General features: G+C 52.4%; 1 protein-coding gene across 1 annotated transcript; it reads left to right on the top strand.

The window, feature by feature from the left end:
* Positions 1–12,264: 12,264 nt before the first annotated feature.
* On the top strand, positions 12,265–25,590 carry LOC132208273 (complement C5-like). Its single transcript, XM_059643947.1, has 2 exons — positions 12,265–12,469; positions 25,353–25,590. The coding sequence occupies exons 1-2, from the start codon at positions 12,266–12,268 to the stop codon at positions 25,491–25,493; spliced, it is 345 nt and encodes a 114-aa protein (XP_059499930.1). The 5' UTR covers position 12,265; the 3' UTR covers positions 25,494–25,590.
* Positions 25,591–26,274: the final 684 nt, after the last annotated feature.

The raw sequence follows: 26,274 nt of genomic DNA, 5'->3' as shown, positions 1-26,274 counted from the left end.
TGCCGTGACAGAGGGAAATGGAATGCGGTGAATGTGGGGAATAGGGCGTGGTGACTGACGGAAACAGATGCACTGTCTCAGCTGAATAGTATTCACTGTCTCGGTTAAATGGGATGCAGTGACTGAGGGAAAGGAGATGCAGTGAATGTGGGAAATTGGATGCAGTGACTGACGGAAATGAGATTCAGTGACTGACTGAAATGGGAGGGAGTGACTGACTGAAATGGGAGGCTGTGACAGAGCGAAGTGGGAGGCTGTGACAGAGCGAAGTGGGAGGCCGTGACAGAGCGAAGTGGGAGGCCGTGACAGAGCGAAGTGGGAGGCCGTGACAGAGCGAAGTGGGAGGCCGTGACAGAGCGAAGTGGGAGGCCGTGACTGAGCGAAGTGGGAGGCCGTGACTGAGCGAAGTGGGAGGCCGTGACTGAGCGAAGTGGGAGGCCGTGACTGAGCGAAGTGGGAGGCGGTGACTGAGCGAAGTGGGAGGCGGTGACTGAGCGAAGTGGGAGGCGGTGACTGAGCGAAGTGGGAGGCGGTGACTGAGCGAAGTGGGAGGCGGTGACTGAGCGAAGTGGGAGGCGGTGACTGAGCGAAGTGGGAGGCGGTGACTGAGCGAAGTGGGAGGCGGTGACTGAGCGAAGTGGGAGGCGGTGACTGAGCGAAGTGGGAGGCGGTGACTGAGCGAAGTGGGAGGCGGTGACTGAGCGAAGTGGGAGGCGGTGACTGAGCGAAGTGGGAGGCGGTGACTGAGCGAAGTGGGAGGCGGTGACTGAGCGAAGTGGGAGGCGGTGACTGAGTCAAATGGGATGCTGTTACTGAGGGAAATGGGATGCACCGTCTCAGTTCAATGAGATTCACTGTCTCGGTTAAATGGGATGCAGTGACTGAGGGAAAAGAGATGCAATGACTGTGGGAAATGGGTTGCAGTGAATGAGTGAAATGGGATGCAGTCACTGAGTGAAATGGGATGCAGTCACTGAGTGAAATGTGATGCAGTGACTGAGTGACATGGGATGCAGTGACTGATGGTAATGGGATGCAGTGACTGATGGTAATGGGATGCAGTGACTGATGGTAATGGGATGCAGTGACAGAGTGAAATGGGATGCAGTGACTGAGTGAAATGGGATGCAGTGACTGAGTGAAATGTGATGCAGTGACTGAGTGAAATGGGATGTAGTGACTGAGTGAAATGGGACGCCCTGACAGAGGGAAATGGGATGCACTGACTGAGTGAAATGGGACGCAGTGACTGAGGGAAATGGGATGCAGTGACTGACTGCAATGGGATGCAGTGACTGTGGGAAATAGGTTGCAGTGACTGAGGGAAATTTGACGCAGTGACTCAGGGAAATGGGATGCCCTGACTGAGTGAACTGGGGTGCAGTGGCTGAGGGTAATGGGATGCAGTGACTGAGTGTAATGGGATGCAGTGACTGAGTGTCATGGGATGCAGTGACCGAGGAAAGGAGATGCAGTGGCTGAGTGAAATGGGGTGCAGTGGCTGAGTGAAATGGGGTGCAGTGGCTGAGTGAAATGGGGTGCAGTGGCTGCGTGAAATGGGATGCAGTGGCTGCGTGAAATGGGATGCAGTGACTGAGTGAAATGGGATGTAGTGACTGAGTGAAATGGGACGCCCTGACAGAGGGAAAAGGGATGCACTGACTGAGTGAAATGGGACGCAGTGACTGAGGGAAATAGGATGCAGTGACTGACTGTAATGGGATGCAGTGACTGTGTGTAATGTGATGCCGTGACTGTGGGGAATTGGGTGTGGTGATGATGGAAATGGATTCACTGTTGCAGTTGAATAGGATTCACTGTCTCCGTTAGAAGGGATGCAGTGACTGAGTGAAATGGGACACCGTGACTGAGTGTAATGGGATGCAGTGACTGAGTGAAATGGGATGCAGTGACTGAGTGAAATGGGATGCAGTGACTGAGGGAAATGAGATGCAGTGACTGTGTAAAATGGGTTGCAGTGACTGTCAGAAATGGTTTGCAGTGACTGAGGGAAATGGGACGCAGTGACTGAGTGTAATGGGACGCAGTGAGTCTGGGGACATGGGATGCAGTGACTGTCTGAAATGGGAGGGTGTGACTCACTGAAATGGGAGGGTGTGACTCACTGAAATGGGAGGGTGTGACTCACTGAAATGGGAGGGTGTGACTCACTGAAATGGGAGGCAGTGACTGAGCGAAATGGGATGCAGTCACTGAGTGAAATGGGATGATGTGACCGTGGGAAATGGGATGCAGTGACTGAGGGTAATGGGAGGCAGTGACTGAGTGAAGTGGGATGGAGTGACTGAGTGAAGTGGGATGGAGTGACTGAGTGAAGTGGGATGGAGTGACTGAGTGAAGTGGGATGGAGTGACTGAGTGAAGTGGGATGGAGTGACTGAGTGAAGTGGGATGGAGTGACTGAGTGAAGTGGGATGGAGTGACTGAGTGAAGTGGGATGGAGTGACTGAGTGAAGTGGGATGGAGTGACTGAGTGAAGTGGGATGGAGTGACTGAGTGAAATGGGGTGCCGTGACTGAGTGAAATGGGATGCAGTGACTGAGTGAAATGGGATGCAGTGACTGAGTGAAATGGGATGCAGTGACTGACGTAATGGGAAGGAGTGAATGAGGTAATAGGGATGCAGTGCCTGACTGTCCTTGGGGTGCAGTGACTGAGTGAAGTGGGATGCAGTGACTGAGGGAAATGGGATGCAGTGACTGTGGGAAATGGGATGCAGTGACTGAGGGAAATGGGATGTAGTGACTAATGGAATTGGAGTGCAGTGACTGCTTCAAATTTGGTACTGGGTCATGAGCCTGGCCAGGTGTTAGATTTGGAAGTAGGTGATCACCTTGGTGAAAGCGATCACAATTCTAAGATAATAAAATGCCAACCTCAGCGATCACAATTCTGTTATGTTTACTTTAGTGATGGAAAGGTATAGGTGTACACCACTGGGCAAGAGTTGTATCTGGGGGAAAGGCAATTACGATGAGATTTGGCAAGATTTTGGGAGCATAGGATGGGGAAGGAAACTGCAAGGGATGGGCACAATAGAAATGTAGAGCTTATTCAAGGAAAAGTTCCTGTGTGTCCTAGATAAGTATGTACCTGTCAGGCCGGGAGGAAGCTGCAGAGCGCGGGAGCCGTGGTTTACGAAGGAAGTGGAATCTCTGGTCAAGAGGAAGCAGAAGGCTTCTGTTACTATAAGATGTGAATGCTCAGTTAGGGTGCTTGAGGGTTACAAGGTAGCCAGGAAAGACCGAAAGAGAGAGCTCAGAAGAGCCAGGAGGAGACTTGAGAAGTTGTTGGCGGATAGGATCAGGGTAAACCATAAGGTTTTCTATCGGTATTTAAGAAATAAAAGAATGAGAAAAGTAAGATTAGACCCAATCAAGGATAGCAGTGGGAAGTTGTGTGTGGAGTCAGATGAGATAGGGGAAGCGCTAAATGAATATTTTTCAACAGTATTCACTCTAGAAAACGACAATGTTGTCGAGGAGAATACAGAGATACAGGCTACTGGACTAGGTGGGATTGAGGTTCACAAGGAAGAGGTATTTGAAATCCTACAGAGGGTGAAGATAGCTATGACCCCTGGGCCAGATGGGATTTATCCTCGGATCCTCGGGGAATCCAGGGAGGAGATTGCCGAGCCTTTGCCATTGATCTTTAACTCGTCATTGTCTGCAGGAATAGTGCCAGATGACTGGAGGATAGCAATTGTGGTGCTCATGTTCAAGAAGGGGAGTAGAGACAACCCTGGTAATTATCGGCCAGTGAGCCTTACCTCAGTTGTTGGTAAAGTGTTGGAAAAGGTTACATGGGATAGGATTTACAATCATCTGGAAAAGAATAAATTGATTAGGGATAGTCAGCACAGTTTTGTGAAGGGTAGGTCGTGCCTCGCAAACCTTATTGAGTTCTTTTGAGAAGGTGACCAAACAGGTAGATGAGAGTAAACCGGTTCATGTGGAGTGTATGGATTTCAGCAAGGCATTCGATAAGGTTCCCCAGAACAGACTATTGTACAAAATGCAGAGGAATGGAATTGTGGGAGATATAGCAGTTTGGATCAGAAATTGGCCTGCTGAAAGAAGACAGAGGGTGGTAGTTGATGGGAAACGTTCATCCTGGAGACCAGTTTCTGGTGGTACCGCAAGGGTCGGTGTTGGGTCCACTGCTGTTTGTCATTTTTATAAATGACCTGGATGAGGGCAGTGAAGCATGGGTTAGTAAATTTGCAGACGACACTAAGATAGGTGGAGTTGTGGATAGTGACAAAGGATTGGTTGCAGAGAGACACAGATAAGCTGCAGAGCTGGGCTGAGAGGTGGCAAATGGAGTTTAATGCAGACAAGTGTGAGGTGATGCACTTCAGCAGGAGTAACCAGAAGGCAAAGTACAGGGCTAATGGTAAGATGCTTAGTAGTATAGATGAGCAGAGAGATCTTGGTGTCCATGAACACAGATCCTTGAAAGTTGCCACCCAGGTTGACAGGGCTGTTAAGAAGGCATACAGTGTTTTAGCTTTGATTAATAGAGGGATCGAGTTCCGGAACCGAGAGGTTATGGTGAAGCTGTACAAAACTCTGGTGCGGCCGCACTTGGAGTATTGTATACAGTTCTGGTCACCGCATTATAAGAAGGATGTGGAAGCTTTGGAAAGGGTGCAGAGGAGATTTACGAGGATGTTGCCTGGTATGGAGGGAAGGTCTTACGAGGAATGGCTGAGGGACTTGAGGCTGTCTTCATTAGAGAGAAGAAGGTTGAGAGGTGACTTAATTGAAACATATAAAATAATCAGAGGGTGAGATAGGGTGGATAGGGAGAGCCTTTTTCCTAGGATGGTGACGGCGAGCACGAGGGGGCAGAGCTTTAAATTGAGGGGTGAAAGATACAGGACAGATGTCAGAGGTAGTTTCTTTACTCAGACAGTAGTAAGGGAATGGAACGCTTTGCCTGCAACGGTAGTAGATTCGCCAACTTCAGGTACATTTAAGTGGTCATTGGACAAGCATATGGACGTACATGGAATAGTTGCAGGTTAGATGGGCTTGAGATCGGCATGACAGGTCAGCACAAGATCGAGGGCCGAAGGGCCTGTCCTGTGCTGTAATGTTCTATGTTCTATCTTCTATGGCTAGCTCTCCCTGTGCTCCGTGTGTTTTAACTTCCCTACTGGACTACTGTGAGGAACCTTCTTGAACGCCTTACTGAAACCCATATACGTCCATGTTTCTGCCTTAATCAATGCTCTTCATTACTACTTTAAAAAACTCATTCAAATTACATGAGTTATGATTTCCTGTGCACATGTGTCCTCGGATCCCATGGACTGTTTCCTGTTTGAACAGTCTTCAAATGGGGAATCTTGTCAAAAGCTCTGCTGAAGCCCAAGTAGACTGTATCAAATGCATTGCCCTCATGCACACACCTAGTTAGCTCTTCAGTCATAGATTCATAGAGTCATACAGCACAGAATCAGGACCCTCACTCCTAATCATCTGTACTGATCAGGTGTCCCAAACTTAACCGGTCCCATTTGCCTGCGTTTGGTATCCGTCTAAACCTTTCCTCATTGTGTACCTGTCCAAATGTCTTTTAAATACAGAAATTTTATCTGCCTCTACCACGTCTGTCGGCAGCTCATTGCATTCACGCACCACCCTCTGTGTGGGAAAAGTTGCCTGTCGGGTCACTTTTAAATCTTTCCCCTTTCACATTTGAACCTACTCCCTTCTAGCTTTGGACTCCCCAACCTTGGTTATTCCCCTTATCAATGCCCATCATGATTTTTTACACCTCTGGAAGTCACCCCTTCGTCTCCGATACTCCAGGGAAAAAGTCCGAGCCTATCTACCACTCCTCATAAACCCTCCAGTCCCGATAATGACCTTTTGTAATTATTTTTGCACTCTGTATAGTTTAACAGCATTCTTCCTACGGCAGGGTAACCAGAATTCACTGAAGTATTATGACATAGAACATAGAACATTACAGCGCAGTACAGGCCCTTCGGCCCTCGATGTTGCGCCGACCTGTGAATCCAACCTGAAGCCCATCTCACCGACACTATTCCATGACCATCCATATATTTAGCAACGTTCATTTAAATGCCCTTAAACTAGGCAATCTACTCCTGTTGCAGGCAGGGCATTCCGCACCCACACTACTCTCTGAATAAAGAACCTCCCTCTGACTTCTGTCCCATATCTATCTCCCCTCAATTTAAACCTATCTCCACTCATGCTCGCCATCACCATCGAGGAAAAAGACTATCGCTGTCCACCCTGTCTAATCCTCTGATTATCTTGTATGTCTCTATTAAGTTGCCTCTTCACCTTCTTCTGACAAAAACAGCCTCAAGTCCCGAAGCTTTTCCTCATAAGACCTTCCTTCCACACCAGACAAGATCCTAATAAACCCCCTCCAAATCCTTCCGATAATGTGGCGATCAGAACTGTACGCAATAGTCCAAGCGCGGCCGCACCAGTGTTTTGTACAGCTGCAACGTGACCTCATGGCTCCGAAACTCAATCTCTGTACCAATAAAACCTAACACGCCGTACGCCTTCTGAACAAGCCTATCAATCTGCGTGGCAACTTTCAGGGATCTACGCACATGGACACCGAGATCTCTCTGCTCATCCACACCACCAAGATTCTAGGCAGCACGGTGGCTCAGTGGTTCGCACTGCAGCCTCGGGCAATTGTCTGTGCGAAGTTTGCACGTTCTCCCCGTGTCTGCTTGCATTTCCTCCTGGTGATCCGGTTAAGGCGGATAAGGGAGGGGAGGGGAATATGTGTCTGGTGGCGGCATCCTGCTGGTGTTGGTGGAAATGGTGCCTGAGGTTGGTATGGATGTGGGCATGTGGGTTGATAGGTAAGGTCAAGTGGAACCTTATTGCTATCTTGGGAGGGAAGAGAAAAGGTGAGGGCAAAAGTGCTGGGTTGGACACAGTTGAGGGCCCTGTCGACCACGGAGCCGGAGAATCCTCAGTTGAGGAAGAAGATGGACATTTTGGAGGCTCCCTTGTTGATGTTGGCCTCATGAGAACATGTTCGATGGAGATGGAGGAAGTGAGAGAAGAGGTTGGAGTCTTTACAGAAAGTGGGGTGTGAGGATATATAGACCAGGTAGCTGTGAGAGTCAGAGATTTTGTAATGGATATTAGTGCGAAGCCTACCCCCAGGAATGGAAGCAGAAATGTTGAGGAAGGGAAGGGTGGAGTCAGAGGTAGAGCAGGTGAAAGTGAGGGCAGGATGGAAATTGGAGGCGAAGTTGATGAAGTTTTCCAATTTCAGACAAGAGAGAGAAGCAGCCAGATGATATCATTGATGTATCGGAGAAAGTGTTGTGGGTGGGAATGTTCCACGTACCCCGTGAAGAGACAGGTTTAACTCGGGCCCACGCAGGTGCCCGGAGCTGCTCCTCTTACCCAAAGCAAATGAGAGGAGTTAAACAACAAGTTGTTGAGGGTGAGGATGAGGTCGACCAAGTGGAGGAGGGTGGTGGTGGGAGGGGAATGTTCAGGTCTTTGCTCCAAGAAGAAGAGGACAGCCCTAAGAACCTCCTGGTGGGGAATGGATTTGTAAAGGAATTACACGTTCATGGTAAAGAGGACGCAGCTGGAACCGGCAAACTGATGTTTTTAAAACTGCGTAAAATGTCAGAGTATTTCTGGATCTATGTGGGCAGTGCTTGGACCAGGGGACAGAAGATTGAGTCAAGGTCGGAAGAGATGAGTTCTGTGGGGCAGGAACAGGCTGAAACAATGGGTCTGCCAGGACAGTCTCATTTGTGGATTTTAAGGGGGACGTAGGAGCAACCTGTGGGGAGCTGTGGCCTTTCAGCTTGGAAACAGAGGGGGAAGATCACCGGATAGACCAAGATCAGTTACTGTAGTAGATACAATGGCCCGGTGCGGTCATGGTCCAGGAGAAGTCGGAGGAGGTATCTGAGAGCTGGCGCTCAGCCTCTGCAAGGTAGACTTCAGCTCACCAGACCACAACAGCACCACCTTATCGGCAGGCTTAATAACAAAGTCAGGGTGAGATATGAGTGCGTGGAGGGCAGTCAGTTGGGCAGGACGTAGGTTGGGTTTGGTGCAGGGAACAGAGAAATTGAGGTGATATCACGTCGACAGTTCTCAATGAACAGATTGAGTGCACCTGCATCCCCACCTTAACAATTCTGCACTGAGGGTGTCTGCACTGAGGGGTGCCATTAACTGTATATTTTTCCGTAATAGTTGATTTCCCAAAGTGGAGCATCTCACATTTAATGGATTAAAATCCACTTGCCGTTTCTGCAACTGATCTGTATCCTTTTATGACGTCTACACTCATCACGATTCTCCCAATCATTCTATTGTCTGCAAACTTGCAAACCCATCCATCTATATTTTCACCTCAGTCATTTTGTATAGACCACAAACAGCAGAGGTCCCAGCACAGATCCCTGCGGAACACCAATCGTCCTGGATCTACAGCCTGAAAAGCACCATTCCACCTCTTGCCTCTGTCTTCTCTGGGCAAGCCAGTTGTGAATCCAAGCATCCAAGCCACCATGGACTCGGTGCATCTTAATTTTCTGGATGATCCGATCATGAGGCACCTTGTTGAAAGTATTGCTAAAATCCATGAAAACAATATCCACTGCTCTACCTTCATTGGTCACATTCGTCACCTCCTCAAAAAATTCAGTCAAGTTAGTAAGACATGACCTACCCTGCACAAAGCCATGCTGACTGTCCCTAATTAGGCCATGCTGTTCCAAATACAGATAAATACAATCCCTAAGAATTCTCTCCAATAGCTTCCAATGAACGATGAGAAACTTGCTCGTCGAGAGTTTCCTGGATTGACCCTATTTCCCTTTTTGAACAGAAGAAGAACATTTAGCAACTTGCTAATCCTCCAGTACCCCTCCAGTGGCTACCAAGGATACAAAGATATTGCTGAATGCCCTGACAATCTCCTCTCTCACCTCGCTCAAAAACCTTGAGGAGATACCATTGGGTCCTGAGGACTTATCCACCTTAATGCTCTTTCTTGATTTCAAAATGCTGTTATCATATGAGCATGCTCCACACAAATCCCACTATCCTCCACACCCTTCGCCTGAGTGAATAGTGATGCACAGTACTCATTTAGGATCTTGCCCACATCCTCTGCTTCCAAACACAAGTTCCCTCCTTTGTCCTGAATGGTCGTACCTTCTTGCAATTTATCCCCTTGTTTTAGATGTATGCACAGAATGCCTTGGGATTTCCTTCAACCCTCCTTGCCAAGGTCATTTCATCACCTTTCTTTTTCTGCTTTCTTTATGTCGGCCCTGTTCGATTTTAGCTTCCTAAACCTGACATATTTTTGTTTTTCCCTTTTGACTCACTTCACAACCTCCCCAATTATCCAAGGGTCCTTTACCTTGCCATCCTTGTCCTTCCTCCTTCCTGATCCTAAACTCATAAGCAGGCCTTTAAACAATTCCCATATGGCAAATGTGACAGCTCCCCCCAATTAACACTCCCCAGCTCCTACCTAAAATTGAAATAATTTACTCTCCCCCAAGGTCCTGACTTATCCTTCTTCATAGCAATCTCAAAATTTAAGGAGTTGTGATCACTCTTTCCAACATGCTTTCCCACCCTTCTCACCAGTTACCTGACCAGGACAAAGTCCAGTATGGCCCATCTTCTATCCACATACTGTGTCAAGAAACTCTCTTGGATAGACTTAACAAATTCAGCCTCATTTAAACTCTTGTTGTAAGGGAGTCCCAGTCAATACCGGGGAGGTTAAATTCACTGACTGTGACAACTCTGACTTATTGCATCGTTTCAAAAGCTGCCTACATATTTGTTCCTCAGTGTGTCAGTGGCAACAGGGGAGCAGGCTATTAGTTTAATCTGATCAGAGTGATTGTGTCTATCTTATTTTTGAATGCTACCTCTATTGCCTCAGTGGGCAAGCCCTCCAGAATGTCCTTTCTAGGTACAGATGGAACATTTCCCACAGGTTAGGAGTGCACCTCCTTCTTTTATCTTCCCCTCTATCTTGTCTAAAGCAATGAAACCCTGGAACATTGAGCACCCAGTCTGGTCTCTGTCTCAACCAAGCCTCTGTAATGGCCTCAAGATCAGAGTCCCATGTACGGATCCAGGCTCTAAGCTCATCTGCCTTACCTGTAATACTCCTTGCAGTGAAATAAACATATTTCAGCTTGTTTGTGCCATCATGTTCATGTACCTGTCTCTGACTGCCATTCTTTTCTGATTTATTGGTCCTAGCATGTACCTGCCATCAATTCATCTGCTTGCTGACCTGCTGCTCTGGTTCCCAGCTGCCTGCCAGTCTTTAAATCCTCCCAAGTAGCACTAGCAAACCTCCCTGTGAGGGTATTTGTTCCCGTTCAGTTTAGGTGCAACCCATCCCTCTTACACAGGTCACCCCTTGCCCAAGAATCGGTCGCAATTATCCACGAACCTGAAAGCCTGCCCCCAGTACCAGCTCCTTCACCAATGCATTCATCTCACCTATCTTTCTCTGACTTAACTCACGAACATGTGGCACTCGTGGCAACCCATAAATTATTACCCTCTAGGTCCTGCCTTTCAGCCTCTTTGCTAACTCCTTATACACAGTCCGCAGGATCTCATCCCTCTTTCTACCTACGTCATTGGTACCAATGTGCACAATGGCCTCTGGCTGCTCACCCTCCCCCTTAAGAATTTCTTGCAACCACTCAGAGATGTCCTTGACCTTTGCACCAGGGAAGCAACACACAGCCCTGGTATCTCAAATGTGGCGACAGAAACTATGCCCCCAACGAATGAGTCTCCAACCACGATCACTCACTTGGATTTGCCTGACCCTGTCCCACAGCAGGGCGGTTTGTACCACGGACCTGGCTGCTGCTGATTATATAACCGTTCCAGTTTAGTTTTAGATCAGTGTTAACCTTGATTAAGTGGATAGCGAAGCACCTCAGTGGTCTACAGTGCAGGAGAATTAAATCCTTAAGCTCACGGATTCTGTGAGAGTCAAAGACAAGCACTGAATTTTTCTAACCTCATTTCCAACACCTGGCCCATTGCCCTGCATGGCTTGGATAACACTTGCACATTTTAAAAAAATGTAAGGATGATGTGAGGGTAAGGACATGGGATTTTGTGATATGGTCATATTCTCTCTTGTTGGAGCTGATTGCTGCTTAGCACTTGTATGGTGCAAATGTTACTGATCCTTTATCAGGCCAAGCCTGATCGTTGTCCAAGTCTCACTGTATTTTCTCATCGTTGACTTCACTGTTGGAAAAGTCATGAATTCTGCTGGACACCTGGACAATATTCAATGAACGTTCATGTCTCCACTTTGGTTCAAATGAAGACATGACTTCAACCAGTGCAGGTATCCAGTGAATGCCACTGACTCAATTTTCTATTCCTCTGCTTAACACCACATTCAGTCAGAAGTTGCCTTGGTGGAAATGACAGATTGCACTTTCCTTCCTTTTCAAGCTCAGGATCTCTGATCATATTTGTGGTAAATCCTGAAAGAGGTTACGAGAAGTGTGGCATGACGAAAAGTAAACTGAGCCTAAGTGTGCAGCTGTTTGACAGCACTGTCATCCAGATGTTGCATTACTTTGCTGATGATTGAGAATACATTGAGGTCATAATTGGTCAGGACAATTTGTCTGCCGATTGCGTGATAGGTCATCTTTCGATGAAATGTGAGTGTTGCAAGTGTTTAAAAATGTACTGGAAAACATTTACTGTTGGTGTGGTGACCTTGGGGCACATTGTTCCAATACAGTTTGTGGGATGCTGCCAGGTGCCATGGCATTTGCAGTGTCCGGAACATTCAGTCTTGTCATTGCATGAAATAATTTGAATTGCGTGTAAGTTAAGATCTGTGATGCCTCCTCAGGATGAGGGCAAGAAGATCATCCAGACTGGTGAATGGTTTCATCTGCTCCTTCACCTTTTGTTCCTAACATCTTGTAATAACTGCCATGTAGCCTGATGAGAAACTAAAGCTCATCTTGATTCATTTGCATTCGAAGGTGCCTATTTTTCCCAAACAAAAGGACCCATCACTGAGCGGGAAGTATGGAGAATGTTATAGACATCAGTGGTGAGATAATGCTGGATCTTGACCAGCAAAACCATTCTTGTGTTGGTGAAATGCAAACAAAAATCTATATGATGTAAACTTTATTCTCAGCTAATCCCATTGTCAAATGACAGATTCTGATGTTGGTTCCTGGAAAGTCTCCATTGTTGGAGGACGAGAAGCCGTATCCAATTGAAGCAGCACAGGCTTCTGCGATGACTGTGGAAACCACTGCTTATGCCTTGCTTCAAGCGTTGTCAAGGAATGATATTGACTATGCAACACCGATTGCGAGGTGGCCAACGATGCAACAGAACTATGGTGGTGGATTTCACTCGACGCAGGTAAATGCTTGAGATCACAACAACAGGCATTCAGATATTTCCATTGATCATGTTACTAACTGGTGGTTGTTGCTGTTTGCAATCAAACTGGACACTGCATTTTCATCTGCAGGTTTGGTGCATTGGCACAAATTCCAGTTCTTCAATGGTGTTAATCCTTGGTTAAATTCTTACATGCACTTTGCCTGCGCATCACTTTTCCTCTTGGCATTGTCCTTGAAAAGTACCTGTTTCTGTAAACCTTCACTTACTTGTCGTAGGATCATTGAGGGACAGCATAATAGAGTGCTGTGGCAATGGAACAGACCCTTCAGCAAATTGTATGTGCCCTCACAAGATGCAAGTCCCGAACTATTCTCATCACATTTCCCAGCACTCGACCCAGAGCCTTGTATGCCTTGGCATCGCAAATGCCCAATCAAAGACTTGTTAAATGTTATCACGGTTTCTGCCTCTACCACCCACACAGTCAGTGCGTTCCACATTCTCACCACAGTTTGGGTGCAAAAACAAGTAAGCTTCCTCAAGAGATAGTAGGAACTTCTGAGCCTTTTAGCTTAAATGTATGTATCTCTCCCCCCCCGCTCTCTCCCCCCCCCCCCCCGCCCCCCCCCCCCCCCCCCCCCCACGGCTCCCCCAACCTCCCACCCCATGAATGGTCGTTCTGCTTCCCTCGCCTAGACCCATCAGAATGCAGACCATTTTTTCAGGACCTTCTTCAACCTTCTCTATTCGGAAGAAAACAAGCCAACCTTATCCAGATAAAACAGTGATGCTGCCTGGCCTGCAGTGTTCCTCCAGCTCCACGCTGTGTTATCTCAGACTCCAGCATTGACAGTTCCTGTTATCTCAAACTTATCCAGACTGTCCATCAAGTTCAAATGCTTCACCCCCCTCAGAACATCCTGATGAATGTCCTCCACGCATCTCAGGAACACAAAAGCTGACATTTCGGGCTGAGACCCTTCATCAGAAAAGAGGGAGGAGGAGACAGTTCTGAAATAAACAGGGAGAGGGGGAAGGCAGATTGAAGATGGACAGAGGGGAAGATCGGTGCAGAGGAGACAGACGAGCAATAAGGAAGGAGAGGATCAAATATGAAGGTAGGCTAGCTAGTCATATTAGAAATCACAGTGAAAGCTTCTTTCAATACATAAGAAACAAACATGAGGCAAAGGTAGACAGTGGGCCGCTCCAAATTGATGCTGGAAGGCTAGTGATGGGAGATAAGGAAGTAGCTGAAGGACTTAATAAGTACTTTGCGTCAGTCTTCACAGTGGAAGACATGAGTAGTATGCCAACACTTAGGGAGAGTCAGGGGGCAAAGTTGAGTATGGTAGGCATTACAAAAGAGAAAGTGCTCGAAAAGCTAAAAGGTCTAAAAATTGCTAAATCTCCTGGCCCCGAAGGGCTACATCCTAGAGTTCTGAGGAAGGTGGCTGAGGAAATAGCAGAGGCTTTGGATGTGATCTTTCAAAAGTCCCTGGAGTCAGGGTAAGTCCCAGATGATTGGAAAATTGCAGTTGTAACCCCCTTGTTTAAGAAAGGATCAAGGCAAAAGGTGGAAAATTACAGGCCGATTAACCCGACCTCGGCAGTTGATAAAATTCTTGAATCATTGTCAAGGATGAGATTTTGAAATTCCTGGGAGTGCAGGGTCAGATTAGAACAAGTCAGCATGGATGTAGTAAGGGGAGGTCGTGCCTGCCAAACCTGTTAGAATTCTTTGAAGAGGTAACAAGTATGTTAGCCCAGGGAAACCCAGTGGATGTTATCTATCTAGACTTCCAAAAGGCCTTACATAAGTGTCTCACGGGAGGCTGCTGAGCACGGTGAGGGCCCATGGTGTTCAAGATGAGCTACTGGCTTGGATTGAGGATTGGCTGTCTGATAGAAGGCAGAGAGTTGGGATAAAAGGCTATTTTTCGGCATGGCAACCGGTGACGATTGGTGTCGCAGGTTTCGGTGTCGGGGCCGCAGCTGTTCACCTTACATATTGATGATCTGGATGAAGGTACCGGGGTAATTCTGGCGAAGTTTTCCGATGATACGAAGATGGGTAGACAGGCAGGTAGTACTGAGAAGGTGGAGAGGCGGCAGAAAGAGTTAGACAGTTTAGGAGAGTGGTCCAGGAAATGGCTGATGAAATTCAATGTGAGTAAATGTGGGGTTTTGCACTTTGGTAAAAAGAATACGGCATGGACTAATTTCTAAATGGTGAGAAAATTCGTAAAGCTCAAGTACAAAGGAATCTACAAGTGTTGGTCCAGGATTCTCTCCAGGTTAACTTGCAGGTAGAGTCCGTAATTAAGAAAGCGAATGTAATGTTGTCCTTTATCGCAAGAGGGTTGGAATATAAAAGCAGCGATGTGCTTCTGAGGCTTTATAAAGCTCTAGTTAGGCCCCATTTAGAATACCGTGTCCAATTTTGAGCCCCACACCTCAGAAAGTACATACTAGCCCTGGAGCGTGTCCAGCGGAGATTCACACGGATGATCCCTGGAGTGGTAGGTTTGACGTGTGATGAACGGCGAAGGATCCTGGGATTGTACTCATCAGAGTTTAGAAGGTTGAGGGGAGATCTAATAGAAACTTACAACATAATGTCTGCCTCGGAAGGGGTGGACGCTAGGAAGTTGTTTCCGTGAGGCCGGGAGACTAGGACCCGTGGGCACAGCCTTAAAATTAGAGGGGGTAAATTTCAAACGGAAATGAGATGACATTTGTAAAGCCAGAGAGTGGCGGGCTTGTGGAAATCATTGCCACGGAGTGCAGTCGGGGCCAGGACGTTGGATGCCTTCGAGGCAGAGATCGACTAATTCTTGATCTCACGAGGAATCAAGGGCAACGGGGAGAGTTCAGGGAAGTGGAGTTGAAATGCCCCTGAGCCATGATTTAAATGGTGGAGTGGACTTGATGGGCCGAATGGCCGTACTTCCACTCCGATGTCTTCTGGTCTTAAGTAAAAGGGGCGGACATGAAGCCAGTAGAGGTGAGTGTGGGTGTGGAGGTAGGGAGGGGTTAGGTCAGTCTGGGGAGGACGGACAGGTCAAGGGGGCGGGAAGAGGTTCGTAGGTAGGGAATGGGGGTTTGGCTTGAGCTGGGAGGAGGGGATCGGTCAGAGGAAGAACAGATTAGGGGACGAGCTGGGCTGGTTTTGGGATGCAGTGGTGGGAGGGTAGATTTTGATGCTTGTGAAATCCACGTTGATAGCATTGGTCTGCAGAGCTCCCAAGGCTCGGTTAAGGAAGGACAATAAACGCTGGTCAGTCAGTCATACATCCAGCAAAAAAAGTTTATTTTTTTTAAAAAAGGATGCATCTGTTAATCAAGTGGCAAAGCATTATCGAGTTTTGAGAAGATTTGTAGCTCAGGGTTGAGGTTCTGGATGTCAGATTGCTCACTGAGCTGGAAGGTTAGTTTGCAGACGTTTCTGCACCATTCCGGGTAAAATCTTCAGGGAGCATCCGGGGAAGCGCTGGAGTTAGGTCCCGCCTTCTCTTTCAGTGTTCCGGTTTCCTTGGGTTGGTGATGTCATTTCCGGTTCCTTTTCTCAGAGGATGGGAAGGGGATTTGGCGCCAACGTGTTCTCCCGAGTGTAGTTTGTGTGTGGCATGAACTGCCAGAGGAGTGACAGAGGCTGTTATACTCACAGTATTTAGAAGTCACCTGCAGGGACACATGAATAGGAAGGGGCTGGAGGGATATGGGCTCCAGGCTGGCAAACAGAACTAGTCAGTTACGGTGTCTGGTCGGCCTGGAGGAGTTGGACTGAAGGGTCTGTTTCCCTGCTGTACAACTCGACGACTCTGCGTCTCTCTCTCCCATTTTCTCCAAACCCACCCCCCGCCACACACACAATCTCTGTCTCTCCATCTCTCTGTGTGTGCCTCACTCTATGTCTCTGTCTCTCTCTGTCGTCTTGTCTCTGCCACCTCGCTGTGCACTTCTGTCTCTCTCCTCTCTCCTCTCTTACTCTGTCTCTTTGGTCTCTGTGTGCGCCCCTCTCTATCTCTCGTCTTGTATCTGGCTCCCTCTGTGTGTGCTTCTGCCGTTCTCTCTCCCCTGTCTCCCCTGTCTCTCCGTCTCTCCCTGTGAACCTCTCTCTGTCCCCTCTCCCCCGCCCCCCTGTGTCTCTCTTCCTCTCTATCCGAGCCTCTCCACCCGCTCAGCAGGGAGCATTGTGAGTTTTTTTGAACGAAGTTTAAAAATCTCTATTTAAACCCAACCCATCCGCAATCAGACTGCATTTCTAATCCCCTCTCTCTCTCTCACACACACACACACAAACACACACACACACACACAGAGTCTGTCTCTTTCTCCCTCTCAGTAAATCCCCTTCCTCTCCTGTTCCTACTCACGCCTTTCCCCCGCTCTCCGTCGGCGACGAGTCCGCTGTCTCGATCCCTTTTCCCAGGAGGGTTCTGAGGACCCAGCTGTTCGGCAGCGGGGATCATCGCACCACGCTCCCGGACCCCTACAACCTCATGTTCTCCAGCGGCCTCCAGCATGACCACCGGGCTGGGAGCAGGCATACGGGCTGCTGGAGCGCTCGCTGCTCAGTGGCTCGGCCCTGCGTCGGGAGCGGGGATCCAAGGTGGGAGAAGGCCTCTTCACCCGGCGCCTGGGCACAGCTGCCTGGCACCGAGCCCGCGCTCCCCGAGCATCCGGCCACGGGTCCGCGACGCCTTCCGTAGCTGAGCAGCCTACAACTATGTCCTACTGCAAGGTAAGCTGGGGGTGGTGGTTTGGGGTGAAGGGAGGATTGGGGACATGAGCACGGTCCCTGTTTCACATCCTGCGCCGCTCCTATCCCAAAGCGAGGTGTTGGGAATGGATGTTTTGGGGGTGAGAATTCCCCTCCCCGGGTGAGGGGAAGGCTGGGGACATTGGGAGGGTGTCTATTATCCAGCCTTGCGCGGGTTTCCGTAGCCGACCAGCCTGCAGCTCTCGTACCACATGGTAAAGGGAAGGAGGCGGATGGGATGGGGTCGGGGTTGGAGGATAGCCGTCCTGGAAGTGAGTGGACATGGGGAGAGTCACTATTGTACAGCCCAGTGACTGAGTGGCCGACAGCTACTGCAAAAGGGTCGGATTAGGAGAGGGGTGTTGTAGGGAGGTTTGGGGTCACGGGCAGCGCCGCTTTCTGCAGCCCAACAGCCATTGCCACAAGATTGGATGGGAGGAGGTGTTTTAGGAGCGAAGGGATGCCCCCTCCCTCTGCCGCTGTGGGAAGTAGGATCTTTATCGCACAGCCCTCCGTAGTCAAATAGCACCCCGGCAACAAGGTGAGAAGGCAGGAGGGGCTCCCGGGGATGAGGGAAGGACACAACCACTGTCAGTATAAGGTTAGGGGGTGATCATACCCCTTCCAGGGGCTGAGGGGAGCTCCTGATGCCAAGCGAACAGCCGAGGTGGAGCCGCAGCTCTCCGACCTCAAGGGGACCGTGTCTCAGAGGCTGGAGCATTTCTAGCCGGAGCTCAGAGGGAAAGGGGCATCGCACCCAAAACGCTACCTCGGGACTTTTTCTTCACAGATGCTGAGCATTTCCAGCAACTTGTGTTTGCATTTCCACCCGGAGGTGGGTTTGTGGAGAGACACCATGGGACGGGAATGGGTGTGGGGTTTGATGGGGCAGTCACAGAGACTGTCGAGAGAGAGAGAGAGGCAACCCCTGTATCAGGGTTTGGAAAATCTCCGGCAGTTCTTCATTTCTCTCTCAGCCGAAGGCGCTGCGTGCTTTGGTTTCCTTTCCTCTTGTACTCTCTGTGAATAAAGCCAGAGTGAGTTTGTGGGCGGAGAGAGAGAGAGAAGGGACAGAAAGATGGAAATAAGGGAACATGACAAGGGAGTGAAATTAGAGCCAGCAGAGGTGAGAGAGGGGGAGAGAATCAGAGGGAGGGAGGAAGAGCAAGAAAACACAAACAAAGGAGAATGGGGGGTAACAAGGTGTTGATTTGGATGAACACAGCAGGACAAGCAGCATCAGAGACGCAGGGAAGCTGATGTCAGAGATGATGGGAACTGCAGATGCTGGAGAATCCAAGATAATAAAATGTGAGGCTGGATGAACACAGCAGGCCCAGCAGCATCTGAGGAGCACAAAAGCTGACGTTTCGGGCCGAGACCTTTCATCAGAGACGGGGATGGGGTGAGGGTTCTGGAATAAATAGGGAGAGAGGGGGAGGCGGACCGAAGATGGAGAGAAAAGAAGATAGGTGGAGAGAGTATCGGTGGGGAGGTAGGGAGGGGATAGGTCAGTCCAGGGAAGACGGACAGGTCAAGGAGGTGGGATGAGGTTAGTAGGTAGATGGGGGTGCGGCTTGGGGTGGGAGGAAGGGATGGGTGAGAGGAAGAACAGATTAGGGAGACAGAGACAGGTTGGACTGGTTTTGGGATGCAGTGGGTGGAGGGGAAGAGCTGGGCTGGTTGTGCGGTGCAGTTGGGGGAGGGGACGAACTGGGCTGGTTTTGGGATGCGGTGGGGGAAGGGGAGATTTTGAAAATGGTGAAGTCCACATTGATACCATTAGGCTGCAGGGTTCCCAGGAGGAATATGAGTTGCTGTTCCTGCAACCTTTGGGTGGCTGGCATCATTGTGGCACTGCAGGAGGCCCATGATGGACATGTCATCTAAAGAATGGGAGGGGGAGTGGAAATGGTTTGCGACTGGGAGGTGCAGTTGTTTGTTGCGAACTGAGCGGAGGTGTTCTGCAAAGCGGTCCCCAAGCCTCCGCTTGGTTTCCCCAATGTAGAGGAAGCCACACCGGGTACAGTGGATGCAGTATACCACATTGGCAGATGTGCAGGTGAACCTCTGCTTAATGTGGAATGTCATCTTGGGGCCTGGGACAGGGGTGAGGGAGGAGGTGTGGGGGCAAGTGTAGCATTTCCTGCGGTTGCAGGGGAAGGTGCCGGGTGTGGTGGGGTTGGAGGGCAGTGTGGAGCGAACAAGGGAGTCACGGAGAGAGTGGTCTCTCCGGAAGGCAGACAGGGGTGGGGATGGAAAAATGTCTTGGGTGGTGGGGTCGGATTGTAGATGGCAGAAGTGTCGGAGGATGATGCGTTGTACCCGGAGGTTGGTGGGGTAGTGTGTGAGAACGAGGGGGATCCTCTTTGGGCGGTTGTGGCGGGGGCGGGGGTGTGAGGGATGTGTTGCGGGAAATACGGGAGACGCGGTCAAGGGCGTTCTCGATCACTGTGGGGGAAAGTTGCGGTCCTTGAAGAACTTGGACATCTGGGATGTGTGTGAGTGGAATGTCTTATCGTGGGAGCAGATGCGGCGAAGGCGAAGGAATTGGGAATATGGGATGGAATTTTTGAGGGAGGGTGGGTGGGAGGAGGTGTATTCTAGGTAGCTGTGGGAGTCGGTGGGCTTGAAATGGACATCAGTTCCAAGCTGGTTGCCTGAGATGGAGACTGAGAGGTCCAGGAAGGTGAGGGATGTGCTGGAGATGGCCCAGGTGAACTGAAGGTTGGGGTGGAAGGTGTTGGTGAAGTGGATGACTGTTCGAGCTCCTCTGGGGAGCAAGAGGCGGCGCCGATACACTCATCAATGTACCGGAGGAAGAGGTGGGGTTTGGGGCCTGTGTAGGTGCGGAAGAGGGGCTGTTCCACGTAACCTACAAAGAGGCAGGCATAGCTGGGGCCCATGCGGGTGCCCATGGCCACCCCCTTAGTCTGTAGGAAGTGGGAGGAGTCAAAAGAGAAGTTGTTGAGGGCGAGGACGTGTTCGGCTAGGCGGATGAGGGTGTCGGTGGAGGGGGACTGGTCGGGCCTGCGGGACAGGAAGAAGTGGAGGGCCTGGAGGCCATCTGCATGCGGAATGCAGGTGTATAGGGACTGGACGTCCATGGTGAAGATGAGGTGTTGGGGGCCAGGACATTGGAAGTCCTGGAGGAGGGGGAGGGAGTGGGTGGTGTCACGGACGTAGGTAGGGTGTTCCTGGACCACAGGGGAGAAAATGGAGTCCAGATAGGTGGAGGTGAGTTCGGTGGGGCAGGAACAGGCTGAGACGATGGGTCGACCAGGGCAGGCAGGTTTGTGGATGTTGGGAAGGAGATAGAAACGGGCCGTGCGGGGTTGGGGAACAATGAGGTTGGAGGCGGTGGGTGGGAGGTCCCCTGAGGTGATGAGGTCATGAACGGTGTTGGAGATGATGGTTTGGTGCTCGGGTGTGGGGTCATGATCGAGAGGGCGGTAGGAGGTGGTGTCAGAGAGTTGGCGTCTGCCCTCGGCGATGTAGAGGTCAGTGCGCCATACTACCACTGCGCCACCCTTGTCTGGGGGTTTGATGGTGAGGTTGGGGTTGGAGCGGAGGGCTGCCCGTTCTGCAGGGAAGAGGTTGGATTGGGTGAGAGGGGTGAAGAGATTGAGGCGGCTCATGTCTCGACGGCAGTTGGAGAAGGAGAGGTTGAGGGAGCGTAGGAGGCCTGGGGGTGGTCTCCAGGAGGAGGACTTGTGTTGGAAGAGGGTGAAGGGGTCAGTGGAGGGAGGGTTCGGCTCCCGGTTGAAGAAGTAGGCGTGGAGGCGAAGACGGTGGAAAAACTGCTCTATGTCCAATCGTGACTGGTATTGGTTGATGTGTGGTTGTAGGGGACAAAGGTGAGCCCCTTCCTGAGGACTGACCGTTCGTCCTCAGCGAGTGGGAGGTCTGGGGAGACGGTGAACATGCGGCAGGGCCGGGTGTGGCTATCTCCTCTGGGGCTGCTGGCTGTGGGCGGAGCGATGAGGTCGTCGGCCGTGGGCGGGGTTCCGTCGGCTTCGGCTGTGGGCGGGGTTCCGTCGGCCGTGGGCGGGGTTCCGTCGGCTTCGGCTGTGGGCGGGGTTCCGTCGGCGTTTGGAGGATCGGGGTGGGCGGCAGCAGCTGCGGTGAGGGTGGTGCGTGAGGTGTTGTACCTGGAAGTGGAGGTGGTGACTGCAGCAGCGGTTCTGGAAGTGGTGCGGCCGGCGGAGGTGGATGTGACGTCATCGGTGGCGTCTCCGGCCGTGTCTTCATGGTCAATGGCGGCGGGGCAGGTACAGACTCGGGATTTGGGAGGCGCAGGAATCCTCTTGTGGGAGGCAGGGGCCCGTGAGTTGGTTGTACTTGGGATTTTTGGTGTCCAGTAAAGCTGAGTGGAACTGGGTGTTCAGTCTGTGGATCCTGCGGAGGATAAAAAACAGCAGGGGTCATGTGCAGGTCTGGGAGAGGGAGGCTCTGAGCTGGGGCAGGCTGGATTGCAGTGTGTGGAGGTGCCGGCGCATGGCTGCGAGTGTCTGTTTCAGGAGTCGCAGGGAGAAACGCTTCTGAAGGGTCTGAATATTCTTGGTGTTGAGTTGATGTCAGCCTGTCTGCTGTGTTCATCTCCCTTCCTCCTTGCCCCCCCGTCCTGCTCCTTCCCCCCCCCCCCCCGTCCTGCTCCTTCCCCCCCCCCCGTCCTGCTCCTTCCCCCCCCCCCGTCCTGCTCCTTCCCCCCCCCCCGTCCTGCTCCTTCCCCCCTCCCCGTCCTGCTCCTTCCCCCCCCCCCCGTCCTGCTCCTTCCCCCCCCCCGTCCTGCTCCTTCCCCCCCCCCGTCCTGCTCCTTCCCCCCCCCCGTCCTGCTCCTTCCCCCCCCCAGTCCTGCTCCTTCCCCCCCCCGTCCTGCTCCTTCCCCCCCCCCGTCCTGCTCCTTCCCCCCCCCCCCCGTCCTGCTCCTTCCCCCCCCCCTCGTCCTGCTCCTTCCCCCCCCCTCGTCCTGCTCCTTCCCCCCCCCTCGTCCTGCTCCTTCCCCCCCCTCGTCCTGCTCCTTCCCCCCCCCTTTTCCTGCTCCTTCCCCCCCCCTTTTCCTGCTCCTTCCCCCCCCCCTTTTCCTGCTCCTTCCCCCCCCCTTTTCCTGCTCCTTCCCCCCCCGTCCTGCTCCTTCCCCCCCCCGTCCTGCTCCTTCCCCCCCCCTCGTCCTGCTCCTTCCCTCGTCCTGCTCCTTCCCCCCCCCCCCTCGTCCTGCTCCTTCCCCCCCCCCCGTCCTGCTCCTTCCCCCCCCTCGTCCTGCTCCTTCCCCCCCCCTCGTCCTGCTCCTTCCCCCCCCCCCCTCGTCCTGCTCCTTCCCCCCCCCCTCGTCCTGCTCCTTCCCCCCCCCCTCGTCCTGCTCCTTCCCCCCCCCCTCGTCCTGCTCCTTCCCCCCCCCCCTCGTCCTGCTCCTTCCCCCCCCCCCCTCGTCCTGCTCCTTCCCCCCCCCCTCGTCCTGCTCCTTCCCCCCCCCCCTCGTCCTGCTCCTTCCCCCCCCCCTCGTCCTGCTCCTTCCCCCCCCCCTCGTCCTGCTCCTTCCCCCCCCCCTCGTCCTGCTCCTTCCCCCCCCTCGTCCTGCTCCTTCCCCCCCCCCTCGTCCTGCTCCTTCCCCCCCCCTCGTCCTGCTCCTTCCCCCCCCCTCGTCCTGCTCCTTCCCCCCCCCCTCGTCCTGCTCCTTCCCCCCCCCTCGTCCTGCTCCTTCCCCCCCCCTCGTCCTGCTCCTTCCCCCCCCCCTCGTCCTGCTCCTTCCCCCCGCCCTCGTCCTGCTCCTTCCCCCCCCCCCCTCGTCCTGCTCCTTCCCCCCCCCTCGTCCTGCTCCTTCCCCCCCCCCTCGTCCTGCTCCTTCCCCCCCCCTCGTCCTGCTCCTTCCCCCCCCCCTCGTCCTGCTCCTTCCCCCCCCCTCGTCCTGCTCCTTCCCCCCCCCTCGTCCTGCTCCTTCCCCCCCCCCTCGTCCTGCTCCTTCCCCCCCCCTCGTCCTGCTCCTTCCCCCCCCCCCCTCGTCCTGCTCCTTCCCCCCCCCTCGTCCTGCTCCTTCCCCCCCCCTCGTCCTGCTCCTTCCCCCCCCCTCGTCCTGCTCCTTCCCCCCCCCCTCGTCCTGCTCCTTCCCCCCCCCCTCGTCCTGCTCCTTCCCCCCCCCCGTCCTGCTCCTTCCCCCCCCTCGTCCTGCTCCTTCCCTCGTCCTGCTCCTTCCCCCCCCCCGTCCTGCTCCTTCCCCCCCCTCGTCCTGCTCCTTCCCCCCCCCCCTCGTCCTGCTCCTTCCCCCCCCCCTCGTCCTGCTCCTTCCCCCCCCTCGTCCTGCTCCTTCCCCCCCCCTCGTCCTGCTCCTTCCCCCCCCCCTCGTCCTGCTCCTTCCCCCCCCCCCCCTCGTCCTGCTCCTTCCCCCCCCCCGTCCTGCTCCTTTCTGCTCCTTTCCCCCGCCGCCGTCCTGCTCCTTTCCCCCGCCGCCGTCCTGCTCCTTTCCCCCGCCGCCGTCCTGCTCTTTTCCCCCGCCGCCGTCCTGCTCTTTTCCCCCGCCGCCGTCCTGCTCTTTTCCCCCGCCGCCGTCCTGCTCTTTTCCCCCGCCGCCGTCCTGCTCCTTTCCCCCGCCGCCGTCCTGCTCCTTTCCCCCGCCGCCGTCCTGCTCCTTTCCCCCGCCGCCGTCCTGCTCCTTTCCCCCGCCGCCGTCCTGCTCCTTTCCCCCGCCGCCGTCCTGCTCCTTTCCCCCGCCGCCGTCCTGCTCCTTTCCCCCGCCGCCGTCCTGCTCCTTTCCCCCGCCGCCGTCCTGCTCCTTTCCCCCGCCGCCGTCCTGCTCCTTTCCCCCGCCGCCGTCCTGCTCCTTTCCCCCGCCGCCGTCCTGCTCCTTTCCCCCGCCGCCGTCCTGCTCCTTTCCCCCGCCGCCGTCCTGCTCCTTTCCCCCGCCGCCGTCCTGCTCCTTTCCCCCGCCGCCGTCCTGCTCCTTTCCCCCGCCGCCGTCCTGCTCCTTTCCCCCGCCGCCGTCCTGCTCCTTTTCCCCCCCCCCGCCTCCTCCAGCCATCCGTTCCTCCCTCCAGCCGTCCGTTCCTCATAATTGGGGTCAGCCAGCAACATCCACATCCCGTGAATATACAAAGAATCCTCCATGCTACCTGTGCCAATTGGATTCACAGTTTATTGTAACATCTTTCTTCCAAGATCCGATTACCTCTTGGTCTATAGACTGTATGCTCTCCTGGACTGTATCTTCTGTCAGGGGATGCATGAATCTGAAACTGTCACAGCTGTGACGACTTTCCTTTGGTGTTCATATCTATCCAAACTGATTGTATATTTTGCCTGGGAGCCAGTTAGCTCAGTTGGCTGGTTTGTAATTCAGAATGATACCAACAGCATGGAATACTACAGTGTCTGAAGTTACAATGAAGGAGTCTCCTTCTCAACCTGTCTCCTCATCTGAGGTGTGGCAACCTTCAATTTAAACCACCTCCAGTTATCTCTCTGTCCACTGTGAGAGCAGTCCTGTGGTCCCGTCTGGGACTATAGTGACTTTGAATCTGCAAACCAAGATAATTTCTCACCAATGTATTGATCTCATCTTCGACTCAATACAAAAAACCAAAAAAAAAACCCAATGAGATGAATTTTGGATCAGTGGCATAATGGCATAATTGGACAAAAAATGCACTATTGTTAAAATAATTAGCAATTCAACCAGAAAGGCCACTAATGTGAATCCTGGATCTGTGTATCATTTGAAATGAGTTAATTGTATAGTTTTAGTATTTGACCACAAGATGGAGAATTCTGTTGAGGTGATGTTGTAGCCAGAAGATAGAAAGATGATAGAAATCTTTGGAGAGATATGGGCCAAGCACAGGCAGGTGTATCTAGTTCAGTTTGGGATTGTGATCAGCATAGACTGGTTGGACCAAAGGATCTTTTTTCATGCTGTACGACTGTATGAAACTCAAGCTTAATTGTTCGAAACTCCCATTCAGACATATCTAACCTTTATCATAATCTTACAGAAAGATAGCGACTTTTTCCCTCAGAATTGCAGACTCTTTAATTTTACATCTTCAAAGACATTTAGCAGGGAAAGCGTGGATTATAGAGTGAGTTGAGTAGATTGGTTCATTATTAATTCTTAACTAAATTTGATTTATTTTACATTTTTAGACAACATCAGGTGAAGATGTGCGTGATTTCAGCAAGGTGATGAAAAATAAGTTCAGATCAAAGAAACACTTTGCCAAACATCCTCGCTTGAGTTATTTACTAGTACAAACAGTTCTAGAAGGCGAGAACCTTGAGAGGTAAGTTTATTGATGTGAGATTTACTAACGTATCAGTGCTCATTTGAGAGTTGACAAATATTGCAGCATGATTCATTCTGCAGCTTTGCAGGAGAGTGAGGTTGTCCATTTGCGCATATGTCAGAAGTACACAATACAAAAACAAGGGGGGCTTAACTGATATCATTGGACCTCTCGCCTTCAAAACAGTGTACTTACTCAGAGAGGACATCTGCTGACGACTGGGCCCCTGCAGTCCTCTCCCGCTCACAGGGACTGGCCCCCGCAGCCCTGTCCCGCTGACAGCGATTTCCCCCGCAGCCCTGACCCGCTCACAGGGACTGTCCCCCGCAGCCCGGACCCGCTCTCAGGGACTGTCCCCCGCAGCCCTGTCCCGCTGACAGCGGTTTGCCCCCGCAGCCCGGACCCGCTCACAGGGGCTGGCCCCCGCAGCCCGGACCCGCTCACAGGGACTTGCCCCCCGCAGCCCTGACGCGCTCACAGGGACTTGCCCCCCGCAGCCCTGACGCGCTCTCAGGGACTTGCCCCCCGCAGCCCTGAGACGCTCACAGGGAGTTGCCCCCCGCAGTCCTGAGACGCTCACAGTGACTGGCCCCCGCACTCCTGACCCGCTCACAGCGACTTGCCCCCTCGGTCCTGACCCGCTCACGGCGACTTGCCCCCTCGGTCCTGACCCGCTCACGGCGACTTGCCCCCTCGGTCCTGACCCGCTCACGGCGACTTGCCCCCTCGGTCCTGACCCGCTCACGGCGACTTGCCCCCTCGGTCCTGACCCGCTCACGGCG

Source organism: Stegostoma tigrinum, unplaced genomic scaffold, assembly GCF_030684315.1.
Source record: "Stegostoma tigrinum isolate sSteTig4 unplaced genomic scaffold, sSteTig4.hap1 scaffold_347, whole genome shotgun sequence".
NCBI classification, from domain to species: domain Eukaryota; kingdom Metazoa; phylum Chordata; class Chondrichthyes; order Orectolobiformes; family Stegostomatidae; genus Stegostoma; species Stegostoma tigrinum.
The sequence above is the reverse complement of the archived record's forward strand: the minus strand, read 5'-3'. Positions and strand labels throughout refer to the sequence as shown.